General features: G+C 38.5%; 1 protein-coding gene across 1 annotated transcript; it reads left to right on the top strand.

Moving 5' to 3' along the window:
* Positions 1–3,821: 3,821 nt before the first annotated feature.
* On the top strand, positions 3,822–9,325 carry LMO4 (LIM domain only 4; the record flags this gene model as incomplete). The annotated part of the gene is made up of 3 exons (XM_009572370.1): positions 3,822–3,918; positions 4,273–4,428; positions 8,576–9,325. Coding segments are annotated over 3 exons (262 nt in total), but the record flags the coding sequence as incomplete, so codon positions are not given.
* Between the last annotated feature and the right edge of the window lie 9,895 nt (positions 9,326–19,220).

The following is a 19,220-nucleotide window of genomic DNA, read 5'->3' as shown; positions in this document are numbered from 1 at the left end:
AGCGTGCGCCGCGCCGCGCCGGGGAGGGGGCCGCCAGGCAGCGAGTTCATTTCCCTGGTAATCAGCGGCAAGCTGCTATATTCAGGGAATGCTGTCCCTTTAATTGAACAGGCTAGGTAATTAAATGGCACTTTTCCAATAGGACGTGCTAGGTAAATCTAATAGTTGGTTATTTAATATCACTTTGAAGTCTGCCCACTCAAGCACAATGACAGCACAGGAGCATGTGAACTATTAGCTAGGAAAAAAAAAAACCCAGGATCTCAAAAATTAATTAAATCGCATGCAATTTAGGGGGAACGTTTATCTTGATTTGTCATAACAGAATTAATTCAAGGCCTCCAATTCACTTGGGGGCAGATCTGTTACTCTGAATTAACCAAGCGTAATTTGGCTGGTTTTTTTTTTTTTTTTTTTTCCTTCCCCTTCTCTAATGCAGCACTTGCCATTATGCACAGCCCCCCTTTTAAGTATCAATAGCTTCTGGTGCTTTTAAGGTGCTTGGTCTCTAGTTATTCTGAAGTACCTTTAATGGACTTGGCTCCAGGCGTAATTTCTGTGTTGCCTTTCTTTGTTACATTTAATATAGCTGGTGCGGAATTTAGATTAAATATAGGGAATGTACAGAAACACCAATCGCTTCTGGATCAGTAGGTCTGGATGTGCATTTCTCTTTGCTAGGGTTTGGATATATATTTGTGGGCACAAATGTGCCCCGTGTTGTGCAAGAATCAGAGGACTTAAATCTGTCTCCACAATTTTGGAAACAACTGGAACCTTATTTTGTTAGTATAAGTTGCTAGAGATGTGTTTCTGCTGATAGTGAATTTTGAGCAGCAAAACGGGAAACTGGGCTGAAAAGATACCTTACTGCCTTCATTCCCACTCTTGTGAAAGTTCTGAAAAAAAACCCCCAAAAACCCCAGGAGCGTTTGTGTGTTTGGGGGTGTGGGGAATGCTGTGCTGGAACCACACAGTAGTTAATTTAAGGTGGTTCAGTAAAATGCTGCTACGTGTAGAAGAGCTGCCTTGTCCGTACAGGGAACCTCTTGATGTTTGTGATTGATTGCATTGCCCAAATGTTGAAATATTAATGACCTTCTTGGACTGAGGACCCAAAGAGGAAACTGAAACCAATTCTGTCATCACAATTAAAGAGTCCCCTGGCTTTAATTAGCCTGACCTGGGGTATCTCTACCCATTGCTGCAGTTAAAGAGAAAAGAGCCCATTAAAGTCCAGTCTGAGACCGATAGCTACTTAATTGAGCACCTAAAGCCTCAAGCCTTTTAAATCAAATACTGTCCTGGACAGTCCCCCTGGTTAGATAATTAGCTCTCCAGCCTCTCAGAAACCATGTGAAACAACTTTTTCAGTAAAGAATAGTTACTGTGGAAGACTTCCTTTACTGGTAAGGAGGAATAACATTTTTTTAAAAGATAAAACCTTTTTCCTGTTAATGGTATTACAGAACAAAACCATTCATAACAGTAGAGAAGTAAAAATAAGCTTAATTTTCCTGGTAAATAATACAAAGCAGCAGAAAGGTGTTCTGACTTTGCAAGTAATTTTTAGGAATTTTAGCAGAAGATTCAGCTGAAGTGACTTCCCAAAACAGAGTTGTTTTGGGAACACGCTTAGGGAAAACCTAAGGTGTGTGGAAAGCCTCTGGATTAGTTTGACTGCATTTATTAGAATTCACAGACATTCAAGGTGTGCGACCACTTCTAGTCAGAGACAATTGTATAACAAATGAATGCTTAATGAAGACAAGTAGCGCAATGAGATCAGTATTCCGAAAGCTATGTTTTCAGTTGGGTGGTGCAATTGTACGGGGGGTTGCGAGAGACCGCTTACCAGCTTCAGATTCTCCCAGACAAGTAACATTGCCTGCTCATCTTTGCCTTTCTTCCTCCACCCTACCCAGCAATGCCCTTGTCACCACCCCCTTACCCTAGATTGTTGGATCTTTGCTCCAGAAATGTAACAGTGCCTTGCTGCCGCCTCTTGCAGTGCTTCCCGTGCACCTTTTCTACGTGCCAACTTCATTATTAGTAGCAATGGAGGAAGAAAAATGCGTATCGTAAAGCTTTGGAAGTAACCTCAATACATCATGTAACTACTCAGAACTGGTCCTGATTTAGAAGATGCCCTAATAATGGACCCTTAGTTTCCAGACAGTTTAGTCCCTTTGGCTGGAGGTCCGGACAATGTATTAGTTCAGCTTTCCCTTTGTAACCACTGTGATTCTGCAAGACCATGTCAATGTGTCGTGGATCTCAGACTAATTAGTTTTGAAATGGAGTTTTGATTGAACTCTTCAAATCGATGCTGCTGCAAAATTTGTTTCTCAGCTTCCTATTAAAAGCCATCTTAAGGGGCAGTTTTACTACTCTCTCTGTCGTTCAGTCGATACATTTAATAACAACTTACAGGCTATTTTCAATAAAGTGGCGACAGCAAATTAGTAGTTTGAACATGACAAGGCTCCTCTGCAAGCTCAGATTCTGAAAATTCAAAGCAATTATTTTTGTACAGAGGCACACTGCAATCATTCAGATTACGGGTATTCTGTTGTAATGCGTCTCCTAGGTTGACACAAACAGAATTTTATGACTTTATTTGGACAGGAAGGAGACGCAAATATTAATATTTATTATGACACCAATACGCTAATTTGTAAATCCTATTACTGTGTTTTACATCGTGCAGAAAAGCGGGTCTGTGACCCTGCCAGCTAGTTCAGTTTCCTTTTTCCCTGCAAAATGATTGTGGTAGTCTTTATAAATATTTGTGTGTATTAGAGACACACGCAAAAGCAAATAAAGGTTTTCTAATTCTAGCGAACGCAGCCTGTAAAAGTAGAACTCAATGATCATTATTGTATTATATTTTGAATCGATGCGTTGTGCCTTTAAATGGATTTGAAGAATTATGTATATATTTTTCTTCACCACTCTTCTGCCTATTTCCCCCCTCCCCCCACTGCGGGTGCCCCCCCCAATGGCAGATGTTGTGGTCTCATTTGATTGCATAGGAAAACTGCAGTGATACAGCAAACACCCAGAGAGATATGATGACAAATGGGTCCAGATCCCGGTAAATTACTTTCTGCTCAAATCGAAATTTCATTCAGTTTGTTGCTAGCAGAGATGAAGTAATCTAAATTGTGGACTCAGGAGCAGATAGAGGGAAGTTGGAGCAAGCATTTCATTATCAAGAGAGAGAGAAGGTTAGGATGAAAGAGATGAGCAGAGGCAAATCTAAAGTGTTGACACCATGATTGAAAAGGTTAACCCATACACATTATATATCAACCTGGATAGCAGAGAGTTTCTAATGGAAACTGCACTGATGGAGGTTTACTGGAGTTTCAATACACTGAGCATGATGTCTTCTTAGATATACAATCAAATCCTCTTAACCCTTTTGATGACTCATATCTCAAGATATGATTAAAGTACAAAAGAGTTCTTCATATAATTTCAAGGACACAATGCATTTAAACTCCAGTCATGAATTGTATCTTTTTTTTATGATGAACCCAGTAATCTGATAAAACGTGTGTAGTACAGAATTGTTTGTGTTTCTAGAGGTGTAAGTCAATATTTCTGATTAAATCCTGTGTAACCACATCCAAGGTAGGGTGAAGCTACCAGTTGCTACACAAAAACATACTTTTTCATATTACAACACGTAAGCAAGTTGGAAGACGGGGGTCAGAAGTCTAAAATAGTTGTGTAATAAACCATTGCAGTGATGCGCAAAAATGCGTAGAGCCTCCTGTGTATTAAATTATTCATGATCATCACCTCTGTTTCAGGTTATTTGGAAACAGTGGTGCTTGCAGTGCCTGTGGACAGTCCATTCCTGCCAGTGAGCTGGTCATGAGGGCACAGGGCAACGTCTATCATCTTAAGGTGAGGGGTTTTTTCTATGTATTTTTTTTAGTAGCTGATTAGTACTGCTCTGCTGCTTTAGTATAAAATCTGCATCTGCTTATGAATGAAATGCAAAGCAATAACTAGAAATATGAGTATATATTATAAAGCTTCCCTTAGTGTGTAGCTTTGTTCCCTCGTAATCGGTAAAACTATACTTGAGTTATGTACTGCATAGTCCCAACAGGTAAGACTAATGCCATATTTGGAGATGCTAGAAACCAAGCAGCTCCATATCTCAACTGTACTTGCAGTCTCTGAAGTGTAATTTTCAAACCTGCAGCGTACTTAATTTGTGCTGTAGTTTCACTTGCTGTCTCTTTCCTTTTTCAGTGTTTTACATGCTCTACCTGCCGGAATCGCCTGGTCCCCGGAGATCGGTTTCACTACATCAATGGCAGTTTATTTTGTGAACATGATAGACCTACAGCTCTCATCAATGGCCATTTGAATTCACTTCAGAGTAATCCACTACTGCCAGACCAGAAGGTGAATACTCAACTATTACTAATAAGCTTTATTAGAGCTAAATGAAGATCAATTTCTTTTCATTCTAATAGGAGACATTCCCCACCCCTGCAAGGAGACCTTTAAGTAACCGAACTTACCTTAAATAACTTAGGCATGGGGTATGGGGAGAAAATACTAACCTTTTAAATATGACATATAGGGTGAGTCAGTTTATTTTGGTTTGGGCATGTGCATCTGTACAGCTGTTGAACTCTTTATGTACAAAGCGAAATGGAGAGCATACATTAATATAAACTCTTAACAAAGAGAAGTATTTTATTTTATAATCTTGAAATTAAGGGCTACAAGAGAGCAGGTTTCTGTGGGAGGAAAATTAGATCCTTTAATATGGAAATAAATGTCTCGCGAAGAGCAGGTTCCTGAACTAAACCAATGTATTTCACTTTAATATTAAGGTTTTAGTTGAGGAAGCATGCTGGGGTACTCTTTCAGAAGTATTTTCTTGTCTATGTAGTATGTCATAACTCAGATATAAAAACCAAAGTGCTATTTTCTTATCACTCCATAACACTAATAGCTCAACTAGAGATTGTATATCTCTGTGGTTGATAGCTCTTGGTTTCTAGCTAAATGAGTAAATAATGACTGTACAAATCATATAGAGAAGAAAGAAGAAAAATTTCTGATCAACAGTTGTGCTGTAACTCTGAAACTAGATAGTTTTAGATCTATTTTAATCTCCTTAATAAGTCCTAAAGCTATGCAAGTGAGTGCATTTTGATAACTGCTGTGCCTAATTTGTAACAATTACTGTCAACCTTGAGTTAAGAGACTGTTCATTCCACCCTGGTCCAGAAAAGAGTGAATGTATGACTCTTGCACATAATTTTATTCACATCATATTTCATACTGATTATGTATTGATGACATTGATTCATTTACTCTTTACAGCGCCACTTGCATGGATATTAAATCTTATTGACCACAGATGAATTTTAATTTCAGATTGGTGATAGATTTTTCCATCAGCTCTGATAGTATATTTGACTTTTTCATCATTAACCCAGGCAATCACACAGCACTGAGTTATTGCAATGAAACAAAAAGTGCACACTTCAGTTGGTAATTCTTTATAGATTTACAATAGGAACTTCATTAATGTCTGTAAGGATCACAAAAAATAACATTTATCTGCAAATAGGAATTTGGAAGATTAAAAAAATCTGGGACAAATGCTAGGCTGATCTATTCCATAATGTAGAGAATATTTTTTTAGTGCTTTTACTTAGTGGAGAAATACGTCCAAGAAAACACAAACTGGTTTTTAATTTCCATGATTTTTTTTGTTGTGTTGCTACATTTCAATATCTGTGTTTGCTTTTTTTTCTATGCATAAATTTACTGATTAATTTTAAGTATTCTTTCAAGTCTTATACAGCGAATGTAATTACATCAAAATAAAACATGGACCTTTTTTATTTACTTAATTTGTCTATCAAGGTGATGAGAGAGTTGAGTACAAAAGTCCTATATAGTTAGGCAGAACAAAGATAATTAAGATTGGAGGAGAATGTGCAGCCTCTTCTCAAGGAAGTACAAATACAGTTAAAGATTCATAGATTTATACTGTTGTGAATTTTAATGAAACAAATCTGTAATATAGACTAGCTAGCAGTGAATCTGTTAAATGAATATTTGTAGGTATCCCATTTCAAAATATAGGTAAAACCATTCATCTTTATACACTGCAGTAAAAGGTTTACCATTCTGAGTGAGTGGTTTATCCACTTGTCTTCTACGAATGTAAAGTTTAATGTAACTTCAAATAGGTGTCTAAATTGTCATTTAGTTTTATCAGTTTCTTACTATGCCTTAGCAAAACATAAAAATGATTTAGTTGCAATAAAAGCAGTAGACATGATGAGGAACATAGAACATGGAAAAGAGAAGTAAAATTGGACTGGGCTTGCAGAGCTCATGACCGCGGACACTTAGTAGAAGCTAAATGCATAGAAAATAGTGAGAACAGGTTTTTATTAGTTCCTGCCACCGACTATTAACTGCATTGCTACAGTCAATGATGAGGCAAATGAAGAGGTATTAGGGAGAAGATTGGGGGGGGAGAGATTATAGTTTGGGGTGTTTTTTTCTTTATAATACAGTCTCTCCAGAAGACGGTGTAAGTTCTACCAGTTTTCAAAGGGGAATTGCGGAGCACCTGAACCCCGGAAAACTGAAATATAGTTGAGGAGACAAGTTGATAATTCATAGATTTGTCAGGTTTCTGGAGTTTTAGAAGCTACGGGGGCCAGTGCCAAAAGAGTTGTGTTTTGTATGTTGGCTTTTTAACAGTCTAAAGATGTTTACATCTGAAATGTTTTCCAGAAAGCTGTGTGTTTTAGGGCCACTAATTAAAAATGTTCTTTCACTATCACAGAGTTGGCTGTAACCAGATACTTTTTATTAAACATTAAAGATCAATCAGTCTCCAGGTTATTCTACCACTAGAGATTATAGACATAGCAGAATATTCACAGGGTTTTTTATTAAACAGAAGGCATTGAGACATACCCCCAGCATTAAAAGACATTTTGTTGCGTATGTGAAGGTGACAGTTACGAGCTCACTATTGCCTTAATATAGTTTACAGGTTAATACCTATTGGTGATCGGTGCAGGCAGCAACCTGCGTGACCTAACTTTGTTTAAAAACTTGCTTTTCTTTTTAAGGCGGCAAATGCAGTGATGTTGGCTATCCCTGCCTTTTGCCTCCCTGAGGCAATTCACATATGTAAATTATAACTTCCCATCACTTGCTATGTAGTTTGAAAAAAACCTATTTTCTTTAAACTCGGTACTGCTTGCCTGCAGAATGCAAACTTTTAGTTTGTGATGTCCTGTGTGCCGTTTCATTTGAAGGGGCCGTATTGTCAGGAATTCTCTATGCTTTTTTGATAGTGGTTGTATTCCTGTACTATTTCTTGTTTGCAACAGTATTACCACCTACTATAAAAGTGTAAATTTTCCACCGGCTGGCAATGTTCATGGCAAACGCTTGTCTTCAGCTTCTATACTTTTAAATAAAGTATGAGTTAGGTTACGTCTCTCAGAGAAGATCTTAAAAATCTTCTGGTTTACATATCACTCAACAATTCCCTTGTAGTTACATAATTGGTGTTGTCTGTGTCCATACTAGAAGATATTTGATGCTCATTTATTAAATATGCTTGCTGGCTGCTCCCTAATCTTTGTTCTGGACAGACAAATTACCTTTCTCACACTGAGCTTCAGCTCTGGGGAATTAAACCTCCAAGCCTCTACTACTTTAATTAGCTTGAAAGTGGGGGGTTGCAGTTACTAATAGACCTCAGGCTTTTAGTAACTTAGAGAAAGGGTGAAAAAAGAACTTCCTGGGAAGTGCAAAATGTCATTTAAAAAACCATAAAAATCTAATATATATTATTTCATTTTGGTAATTGCAAACAGATTGTATTTGAAGACTATGGATGATCATTTCTATTTTATCCATGCAAGTTTAGATTTTTATTGAGTTAGACACTTTTAATTATCACAATTCATTAACACCAGTGTGAAAGCACGTTTGACTACATACATTAAAATATTTATGTAACATTAACTAACACACCAGATGAGGAATTTTAAATGGGGGGGGAAAAATCCTGAAATATCTATATTTAGCCCTTGTGCAATGCAGTATATTAACCAAAGTTGCCTTGGGAGGATATTGGCTGTACTTCTTATTTGCTTTACACACTATTTCTTCCAATTATAAGATCATATTACTAGCTTCTTCAAAGGCATGGCATAATGTTTCTTCCCTTTTAAAAGGGGCCCAGGAAAACCACCTTATTCACTGTACGATTTGTTACCAGAAAGTACACTTATTTATTGTCGTTGTCTCTTCCCCCGCCCCCATCTGCTCTTTTTAGTAGTGAAACTGCGGAAAATGTTTGCTTTTTGCTATTTGAAGTTGAAACGTTAGCAGTATGAATGGATAGTGTAGAAAGCCTTAATCAAGTCACAGTTGGAAAGCAATCTAATAAAAAAGAGATTAGTGAATAAGGAAAAGACAAAAGCAGTCATGTTGTAGTTTCCTATCTCAAATTTAGTATTCTAGCTAAGATACCCATTTTTATTTCTTACAGGTCTGCTAAAAGGTCAGAGTAATGCAGAATGCGTGCCTTCATCTCAAATTTTGTTCATCACAGATGGATCCCATGTCTCCAAGTAGACAAGTCACCTTTGTAGCTAGCATCAATGCCAGCTCCATACCATTGCACCTTCTTTATTCTTGATTGCCCTTCCCACATTTATTGGTGTATTAAAATGACTGAATATGAACATTAAGGACTCCATGAACCTGGGCTAATGGGAGACTGTAGAGAAAATGAAAAAAGATCCACCGGAGGACATCTTGGGGGGGGAGGGGGGGCGGGGGGGGAAGATGACTAATGAAGCTAATTAAAAGAAGCATTGAATCTGCTTTCTACCCTCATTAACAATTAGCAGGGCACTGGCCAGTTTGTACCCTGTGTTTTACCTTAACAACATTCTATTTGCTCTTTGTATATTTAAGTGTTGTAAGGAAATGTGTTTCAATCAAACTGAACATGAGATAAAGATGTGGCTTTTGTGATATTCTATCACAAACACTTTTATTGTATCTCTGTAAAATACAATGTATGTATGCATGTAAGTGTTTTTGTCCTAATGTTGCTACTTCCCATGGCAAAAAAAGAAAAAAAAGAAAAAAAAAAGTCAGGCTCATAGCAGCTACTGTGTAGAAATTTTCACCTACTTCTAATTTGCTGAATGAAGAAAAATCTTTTATTTGTGATATTTTCAGAGACATTTGCTCTAGTATGGTGTATTTAAATAATAAAAAAGTAAAACAAACAACACTGAATTGAGTATGGGTTTTAGAAGCTTTGCTTTTTTTTTTTTTTTTTTAAAGCTACATTCAAAACATTATTATGAAAGTATATCTTACGTAGTCATTACCTTAATTGTCAATTACCTTTAAAAGTAGCTTTTTGGTTTGGACAGCTTTTTTGTCATATGCCAGTAAAGAATCTGTTAAACTACTTAACCGTGTTACTTTTGGCAAGGATACAGAGCACTACTTCAAAATGATCTTTATTTTTCATTGGGATTCTTAATTCTGGTAACAGCAAGTATATTATAATTCATATTGCAGTGAATTATGGTACACATATAGGTATTGTGGTCTCTTTCTATCCACTTCCTTTCGCAGAATCATCTGTGTTAAGGGTGTGCACATGTCTGTGAGTGTGCAAGTATGAGAGTATGTATATACCATAAGAGGTCGAAGAATAATAAAATGAAAAACAACAAAAGGTCTATACCTTATGCTGAGCACTAGAATTGAGTATTCATAAAAAGAAATACAATAGCCTTTCTGATCTGAACAACATAAAGTTGTGTTTGCTGTGGTAAGAGACTAACTTTTCAACACTGATAAGGAGAGAAAAACATGTTTCCCAGGCTATTTCCGAGAACTAACTGATCTCAAATATAATCTGTTCTCTGAAAGCAAACAAACAAAAAGCACTGCCCCCCCCCAAGCAACAAAGCCGCCTCTAAGCTTAGAAAGGGAGCAACTTTGGTAGAGCTGTGCAGAATAATGTTGAGAAAAAATTTTGACTTTTTGTGTTTGTAGCAAGAACACTAACATGAATCTATGGCTGTGCATTGTGTGTCTTCAGTCAGGAAACTGCAAGCACCTAGAATGTGCCGCAGTTAATAACAAATCAATATTAACAACTACTCTACTTTTCTAGGAGACTAATATATTTGAAATACATCATGATTATGTTTTATTGTTTAATTCTGTTTTTGAGAAGGTGTTCACTGTTGAGCGTGCTTGGTTACGGAGTAAGCTTGACTCATTTTTGTTGTGACGTTGATACACAAAAAGCTGATTTATAGATTTGTCTGTCTAAACAACCAACAGCAGATTTTTTTTTCAGATTCTACTTCTTGACCTCTAGTATATTGGAGGTCTGCTGAATTTCTTCTGTTAACACTTCAGTGCTTGAGGAAAAATAGGACTGTCGCAGAGAAAAGAAAATGTCATAATGTACCATATCAGACAGTAAAGACAAAAGAATACTTGCATAACATATAAAGCAATAAAATGACTGAAACTATGTATGACTTTTTAATTAAATGCACTTACATATTTTTAAAATAAGTTTCTAAGCTTTTTGATCTGGCATTAAAGTCTTTAGATAGAGTCCTGCAAATTGTGCTGCTTCAGTATCTTTGAAAAGACACTTGAAGTCATATGAATATAGAATTCAAGTATTATTGAGACGTAGACATCTTTTTTTTATATTCTTTCAGTATAAGCACTCAAGGTACAGTGTTTAAATCTAACATGTACAGATTTTTGGTTGTCCAATATAACCTAGAAGTGCTAAGAAGATAGCTAATAACTTCTAGTAAGTAATGTAGTATAGCATTTAGTGATATAGAGGTTGAAGTTCATTAACGGCTTTAAATAAACTATTATATGACTCGTTTGTAAAGCACAGCTACCTATTTAATAGCTTACTTTAAAAGCATTTCTTAAGTTGCAGACCTATAAGATTACAAATGTCACTCATGTTAGCATAATCCACATGCAAGTGATGAAGCCTTTGCTTTGATGTGCTAAATTGGAGGGGGACTAATGGAGCTATGAATATACAATAGAACATATTTAAGTAGTATTCTTGCTTTAGGTAAAACACTTTCTTGAAACCAGAGGCATTTCAGACAATAAAACAGGCTCTAATGGGGACGGTGGGTGTGGATAGAAGGCTACTGGAAACACTTAGATTTGTCCTTATGTGAAAAATCACTTTTTTAGGAGATCTGTAAGGAAAAACATGTTCACCTTTTATCACATGCATTTGCTACACTGAGGCTGAAATACACCCTCTGCATTTAGTGCTGCTGAAAAGTCATACAAATAATCATTCAGTAAGAGCTTCCCTCACTTTCAAAAATGAATGCTGTTAAAAAAAAACCAAAGGAAATATTACTAATCTGAAATCATCCTCGGAACCTGGATAAAATGCTGTGTCTATACTGCATCTGAACGTCTCAATCATATAAATTGTCACTCTTATTAATGAAACAATTTTGTAAAAAGATTGCCCTCTAAATGGGTTTAATGTTTTTACCTATCCAGCTGTCTAGTTACGAGATTTACGCATCCTGGCAGGCAGTGGGACATTAAGCCTTTCCAAACCAAATTCTGTTTGCAACAAGATACTGTCTTTTCAGTCCTACATGATTTATCTTTAAATATTTTAACAGGTTATGCAGTATCTTATGAAATATAAAATGAGAATGATTACCAAAATGAAGCCTATGAAATTAAGTCACATCTTTAGAATATTAACCACACTGAGTTTGTCTCCCTTTTTCCCTGTTAGTTAACACTGATAAAATTTGCATCATCTAATTTTAGGGTAAATACTGGGGGGAAAAAAAAAATCACATACTGGCATAGTATGACTTGCTATCAAGTACCATCAGGCATTTCGAAAGATCATTTTAATTTAAATTTTTTATCAAATCCTTTGGCTGGTAGTTATATGTCAAGTGTGAGGCTTTTTGCAAAGATCTACATTCTGAACAACTCTATTAAAATAACAAATAAAATTGCGATCAAACCTTTATGTGTATATATTTTTTTAAGTATTCTGATTCTTCAGTGTGACATTATGTGTACCAGGTCTGATTTCACTGCCTAAGCCTCCTGTACGTGAAGTACCAAATAGCCATTGTTGCTGCTTGTTACTTTTAGTACCAGGTGTATGCCTATTGTCAGTCCAGCTAAGCCACAGACAAGCTTATTGCAATTAAATAGCAATTTGTTTCTATGAAACTGCAATTAAAGTATTACTGATCAGCCATTTTAGATTGGCAGTGCTTTGACTGCATGTTAAACAGTGAGGAGCTCTCGATTTATTTCTGCAGAGTCTGAGCTGCAAGTAACAGTGAAGTGTAACATGCTCACCTATGTCCCTTGTCAAGTTGAAAGTATGAGTCCTCCGTGAAGCACTCTGATCTCATCACGAACATGCTGAGAGCAATGACAAGTCAGGGCTGATCTCTGTAAGTTGAACTTGCAACTTACAGGACTTGAAGTTATTACTGTTTTCTGTTGCTGTATAAGCAGGGAAGTGTACGCTTCCTACAGGGGATGTTTTCAACTTCAGATTGATTCTGTTGAGAATGGACTGCAAGTTGTGGGCCGCAAGCCAATAACGTACTGCAGGTCCTGACTTGTTAGAGCTGTGTAAACAGGGCTACTATATCTCCTTAATCACAACTAATAAAAGACTAGAAGAAAACAATCAATTACCTTATAAGTTGTTCTTTTTTTTTTTTAATAAAAAGCTGAAGTTTATCTGACATGGCTATTATTTTCACACTTGTACAACAGATGAGACAGTTTAAAGCAATCCGATCGGCTTACCTGTGTGCACCTGGGGTTTGCTGGTGACCGTTCTCCTGTGACATTCCCGGGAAGCCACAGTGCTCCTGCCCCAAGCCTGGCAGAACCTGCCAGCCACCGCCTTGAGTCCCCTGCCAAGCTTGTAGCCAGTCGTGGTTGACTTGAAATCTGAAATGTAAATTTTTGGTGCAAATTAAAAACTTGTTTGTCAGAACTCAAAGAGGAATTAACTTTGTAGTGGTAATTATATTTCTTAATTATCACCATATTTTAACAAAGTCTGAGACATGTTAACTTTAGTTCCTGCATTTTTGCACAGTGGAGGCTGTAGACATCCTTGTTCCTTCGCCAGAGGGGATGACATCACACCTGTGGCATGCATGAGATAAGCGTTGCTTCATTTAGAAACAGGTTTGTGTCTCTCAGAGATGTTCCTTGAGGGGTGAAATGGCTCAGGTCCTAGTCCTGAAGTGTGACCCATCAGGGTAGATGAGTGCCGCTGAGCAAACTGTTGCATGAGGTGGTAAACGGGTAACACAAGCGCCCGCGTGCCAGCTGAGCGGCGGTATGCGCCCAGCGTGCGCAGGCTCTTAGCCCTTGGCAAATGGCAGATAAAATGCCTGTGCATTCACCTCAGTGAAAATGGCCCAGCTGACAGTAATTCATTCACCTGCAGTAGATTGGTCATATGTCTGAGCCCAAGGCCTGAAAAAAGTCCTGTTTACTGGAGACAGACACAACTGCGTTGAGGATCCCTGCCCCCCCCGGGGTATTTTTTAACAAGTCAGGTTCTGTTGTGTTTTTTTTAACAGTAGTTCTAGCATTAAGTTCACAGAAAGGTTTTTGGTGTGCAGGAGGCTACACAGTTCAAGCGGGAGGCAATAGGATCTAAGACAGTAGCCGGGGATTAAGCCTTAGTCCTGCCTGGTGGCTCATGTTGGTTTTTTGCCCTGCTCGCCTCTAGCTTGTCCGTTGAAGGGCAAGCAAAGGCCTGGCACCAAAAGGGCTGAGTTTTTTGGTTTTTTTAATGAGGCCTCGCAGTGCTACTGTATTAAAAGTAATAAAGTGCAGAATTTTAGTGACTGGAAAGGTATGCACAGGCCATACCTCGATGTGTTTAGCCAGGTCAGAAAAGATGTAAAAAGTCCAATGACTTAAACAAGAGCTCTCCCTGTAGTAGGGTGATGTGTGAGGAGCATTATGTGGAGGCTCAAGCCTCTGAAGGATCAGTCCTGAAAAGAACCTCAGCTTTCAAACAGCAAAGCATGCACATCCAGGAAGGCTGGAAATTTTAATAGGTACTGAGTAACTTTTGAAAAATCTGAGCTTAAACTTCTCTCATATTCACCATTCCAATGCAGGCCTCATAGACCATTGTGCCATTTTGTTCCCATGTGTAATATAACTCTTACATTTTTGTAATCATTTTATCTGTTTAAATCTGTTCCTTACTACATTAGATGTTTACCTCAGCTTACAAATGCTGAGCTTGAAAATCAATTTTTTTTTGAATGATTAAAAATGTTTAAAAAAAAATTTTGCTTTAGGATTTTTTTATTCACTGCTACGTATTTAAATTTTAAAAAACCAAACCACAACAAAAAACCTCAACAATTTTGTTGAAACAGTCCTACAAACCATAGCATTAAGCCCAAAACTAAACTTGAGACATTCTGGCCCCAAAGGAATTTTATTTTGAGAGAGAGAGAGCTACAGTGAAGAGAAAATTGACATTTTGAAAAGAGCTACTCCTTCTGGTTGGGTCCCGGACCCAGTGAACATGCCCATGAGGGAGGGAGCCGTGCTGCCGAGGTTGGCAGCACGAAGGGAGGTCCCGCAGACAGAGCCTGCCCCGGTGCCTTTCTCGGCAGCGGGGAGCGGCAAGTGGTCCCCCTCTGGTGCTCATCGTGTCCTTTGCTTTTAAGGGAGTGGTGGCTGTTGGGCAAGCCAAAGCTCTCCGTGTACCGCCAGGTTTCTCTGCAGCTAAACCAGCCGACGTTTCTTTCTCACATTGTTGGAATACGCTGTTAATTACATTTTGAAATATCCATATACTTTTCCTCTTAGGGGATCTTACAAGCAAGCTTTTCACTAACAACTTCTGTGGTTCACCGTAACCTCTCAGAATAATCATCGGTTCCATTGAACTTATGCCAGTTGTTTTGTTAAACTAAATTGAGAGAACAGGGCCTATATTCATTCTCGAAAGGCAAGAGATTGCCCTGTGATTTGGGGAAATCTTGATTGCTTATAGAAGAATAAATGAACAAGGCAGATATTAACTTTATACCTGACTTCAATTTCTTTGAGCAGTGGAGAAATGTCCAGTAGGAGGAAAAAAAATCCAGCTAAAACTCATAAGCCAGCCATTAGTAGGCTAATTTTACTGTGCTGTAAAATCATCAGCTGCTTATAGAAAACAAAGGGGCAATGAATGCGGTATTTGTCTTTTATGCTTAGGAAAAAACCTTAAGATCAAACAGCCCCTAAAAGACTGAGCTGATACGCATCCCACTTACATATTTTTGGATATCCTCTGATATTCATTCCACTGAGGTATTTGATAGGTAATTATATCAGCCATATCAAGATGCTGACACCAAATAGCGGAAGACTTCAGTGTTTTGCCATAAAGCTTATACCCCTTGTTATTGAACTCTCATCAGCTTGGGATCTGCAGCAATCATTCAAAAGCTGTAGCTGGTATTTTTGTGCTTATGCCACATTTAAAAATTATTATTCTTGCTTCATCAGTTAGTCTTTTCAGCTGGCTTTAGAAAAAAACATATTGCAAATGAGCTACTATTCTTATTTGTTGTTTTAAGAAGGGTAAGCACTGAAGTATTCAAATGGAACAGATTATACCTTTAATTACATCCAAACAGGATGCTGAGCTGATTTTTCTATTTTCCGTTTAATTGCTATAGTTCAAAAAGATATTGCAAATTTGTAGATGAATTATTTAAGCATAGCCTTCTGGCCTCTCTGTTTACGAGAGAGACCAAAAGGGGGGAGGAAAAAAAAAAGAAAAAAGAATTTAAAGGGAAAAATTGCCACTTCCTTCTTTAAGAAAGAAGTTTGAATAAAACATCCTGGGGGAGACATTTTAGCTGGATAGATGTTTTATGCTTTATGGGAGCATCTTGGGACTTCATGGGATTTGTTTGTATCCCACCAACCACACTGGGTCCCTCACTCCTGAGGGAACCGCCCCCCCCCATGCCATGGGTAGCAAAGTGCTATTTCTTCTCTAACCTGCTCGTCGGTGAGCGTGTTGCTTCACGGATGCAATCCCAAGTAGCCGCCCTTTTCATGGATGTGCTTGATCTCCATTTTCCTACATATATATGAAAGAGAATAATGAAAGCAAACACAATTCATCACTTTTTAAACTAAATATATTTCCATTTTGTTTGCATGTGCATATGTATATATCATTCACCATATATATTTAGAATATGTACTATGACATTACAGCCAGTGATAAATCCTACTCGCTTACTATATGTGTTATTTGCTGCAACATTAAGCTCAGTAAGAATTTTATATGTAACTTGTACCAAAACTAAATATATCGTGGAATTGATGCACAGTTATAAACAAGAGCATCACTTCCTGCTTCAACACAGTCAAAGGTGGCAGCTTGTGTGGCAATTCTTTTGTAAACACTTGCAGACTTTCCAAAGAATAAGCCAGTTAATTACATTTTTAATGATGTTTTTAGAAAATAGGATTCTTGAGGGGGAAAAAACCCTATAACAGCAATAAAAAAAGTAAACCTAAAGCTTGTACCGTTTAAAGAAATGCCATGTGTGAAAAACTGGATTGTGCTGGGCCCAGTTCTTTTGCTCCCCCACCTTCTTTTCTTCCTTCTACTGAACTTGCCTGTGTAGGGTATTTTTTTATAGCTCTACTGTGAATTCAAAGAAAGATGACACTGGCACAATCTATTTGATTTTTTTTTGTGGATTATCTTATTTCATTATTTTCAATAGTGCTTAGTATGTGCTACCCACTTAGAGAGCTGATGCAGTGCATAGCAAAGCTCAAGATGTCCTCTTAAATACGCAAAGCTTATGCAAGACCGTGACACAAGTAGGTTTTAAACGCTAGCAGCACTGGCAGCTTTGAAGGGCTGATATGATACAGCCTTGCCAACACATCACAGGTAAAATGGAGAGATTCAGGGAGAAACTGAACTAGCTGGAGTAAGAGCAGTACACAACTTTTATTGATGAAGTTCAGGGGAAAGAGGCACCGGGGGCAGCTGTATTAATCCCATAATAACTTGAAATATAATCAGTACATTGCTGCAGGGATGGCTAGGAAGGGAGGGAGGTGGAAGTGTCAGGGTTTAAGTTCACAGGCTTTCCCAGTTCATTAAAAAGTGAATCAATCAGAGAAACAGGCTGGCTTTTCAAAGGGCTGGCAGTTGCGAACGGGCTTCGGACTTTGGGAGGCACGCAGATGGTGCGCCCGTCCTCGCGCGGAGGTTGCTGGAGCTCAGCAGCCATCCATTTGAGGAGAGGGCTGTGTTTTACCCTGTTCAAGCTAGTAAAATGTGTTATAATGTGCTAGGGGAGATTCTGGCTGGATTTTGAGAACTTAAAAGCTAGGCAGTGTTGGTGCTGTGGGCCATATAAAGGTGATGCTGATAGATGTTTATAAAAGGAAAAAAGTTTTGTTTTATGATTTCTAGAGTGGTGGTTTAACCAGCAGGCAAATGGGCAGAAGGAGTCTGCCTACAGGACCCCTCTTTGTAGGCAGCTGGTATAGTAATTAGCTCATTACTATTAATTTTTGCCATCCCTGGACTGATCAGTGACGCATTTTAAAGAAAAAAACCAAGTGGAATTCATATATCTGGATCTGGCATTTCCTACGTCCTTTTGATGAAGCTGGTGCATGTACACAGACCAGGGAACATCCTTGGAGAGTGAGCTTACTCACACCCACAGGCACTCGGAGGTTTAGGACAGAATGCCCTATATTTAAATAGGACTCATGACTTTTTAATTACTGCACAGTACAACAGGGCTCAGTGAGAACACATGGTTGTCCAAACTGGTGTAATGTGATTGCTCACCAGCGGTATGGGAGCACGTTTAATCAGTGGTCTGTAGTTCACATAAGAATGAGTACCCACCACAGGCACAGGTAGGAACACTGACAGACAGACAGACCTCAGCCCTGTGTTGAGAAGATGGTATGAAAAGAGCCATCATATGGATGACTGATACAGGCTGAAAAACATCCGTGTTAGAAGGCAGTGGTGTCTGTGTGACCTGATAGCTCCTCCGGGGGAAGCATGTTCCTTCGTGGACATCTTTTCTGGAATGCAAGTCCAAACCTTCATCAGCCGCTGACCAGCTCATCTGCTGCCCCTTGCATGGATCCTGCCATGCTTGCAGTGGGCCAGGGACTACCCTCAGGTTGATAGTTCCACTGATTGCTGGAGGTGCTGTGGAGAACGGGAAAGACATACTTTGTCAGTATTAGAGTTAAGAGAGGCAGGCTTTTTTTTTGCCAACGTTTGCTTTTAAATAATTTTTGCTTTCTAAGATGTTTATAACAATACGAAAAAAACCAATGTACCTATTATTTTGCCAATCTTCAAGGCAAATGTTTGGCAAGGGCATATTTTAATCCCAGCCACCCAGCTTCACCGCACATTACTCTGGGCTATCAGAAGCCTTCTTTGAATATGCTTAGCCACAGCCTGAACCCCTCCACATCTCTATGAGGTGGTTTAAAGCACAAACCAGGCTGGCTCCACATCTCCTTTTTTGCATTCATAGGTCTTTCCAAGGACTATCCCTGATCTACAGCCCAAGGCCAGTGAGTAGAAAGCACACTTTCCGGTTTAATTTTTTAATTTCTTGTTTAGTGTCAGCTTCAACCACCTTCCCAAAATTATGATTTTTCTAAATGTCAATTTTCTCTTCCGCTCTCCTTCATCCCAACGCCCAGCCCAGCCTTGCTCGTGTGTCAGTCTGCTCCGAGGACTCGTGTTCAAACGGATTCAGCTGAAATGCTAACGTGGCTGGGAGCTGGCACTCACGCGGGGCTTGGGGCAGCTCGTAGTGGCCTGACCTGTTTTTACTGAATCAGTTCCAGTTCAGCAGAAGTGGGTCAGACTACCTTCAGCCACATTGATCCAGAGCTTTACAAGAACTCGCCACTTTGGCAAAGCGGAAATTAAATCAGCTGGAGAATAACTTCAGAAAAGCAGAGATGTCACTGGCATCTCCTTCGCACCACAAACACCCCCTGCTATAAACATCACAGATCCTCACAGCTTCAGCACAGCTTCGCTG

The sequence above is a fragment of the Fulmarus glacialis genome, unplaced genomic scaffold, assembly GCF_000690835.1.
Source record: "Fulmarus glacialis isolate BGI_N327 unplaced genomic scaffold, ASM69083v1 scaffold2962, whole genome shotgun sequence".
NCBI lineage: Eukaryota > Metazoa > Chordata > Aves > Procellariiformes > Procellariidae > Fulmarus > Fulmarus glacialis.
Note: the sequence above shows the minus strand (reverse complement) of the source record. Positions and strands in the feature narration are given on the sequence as shown.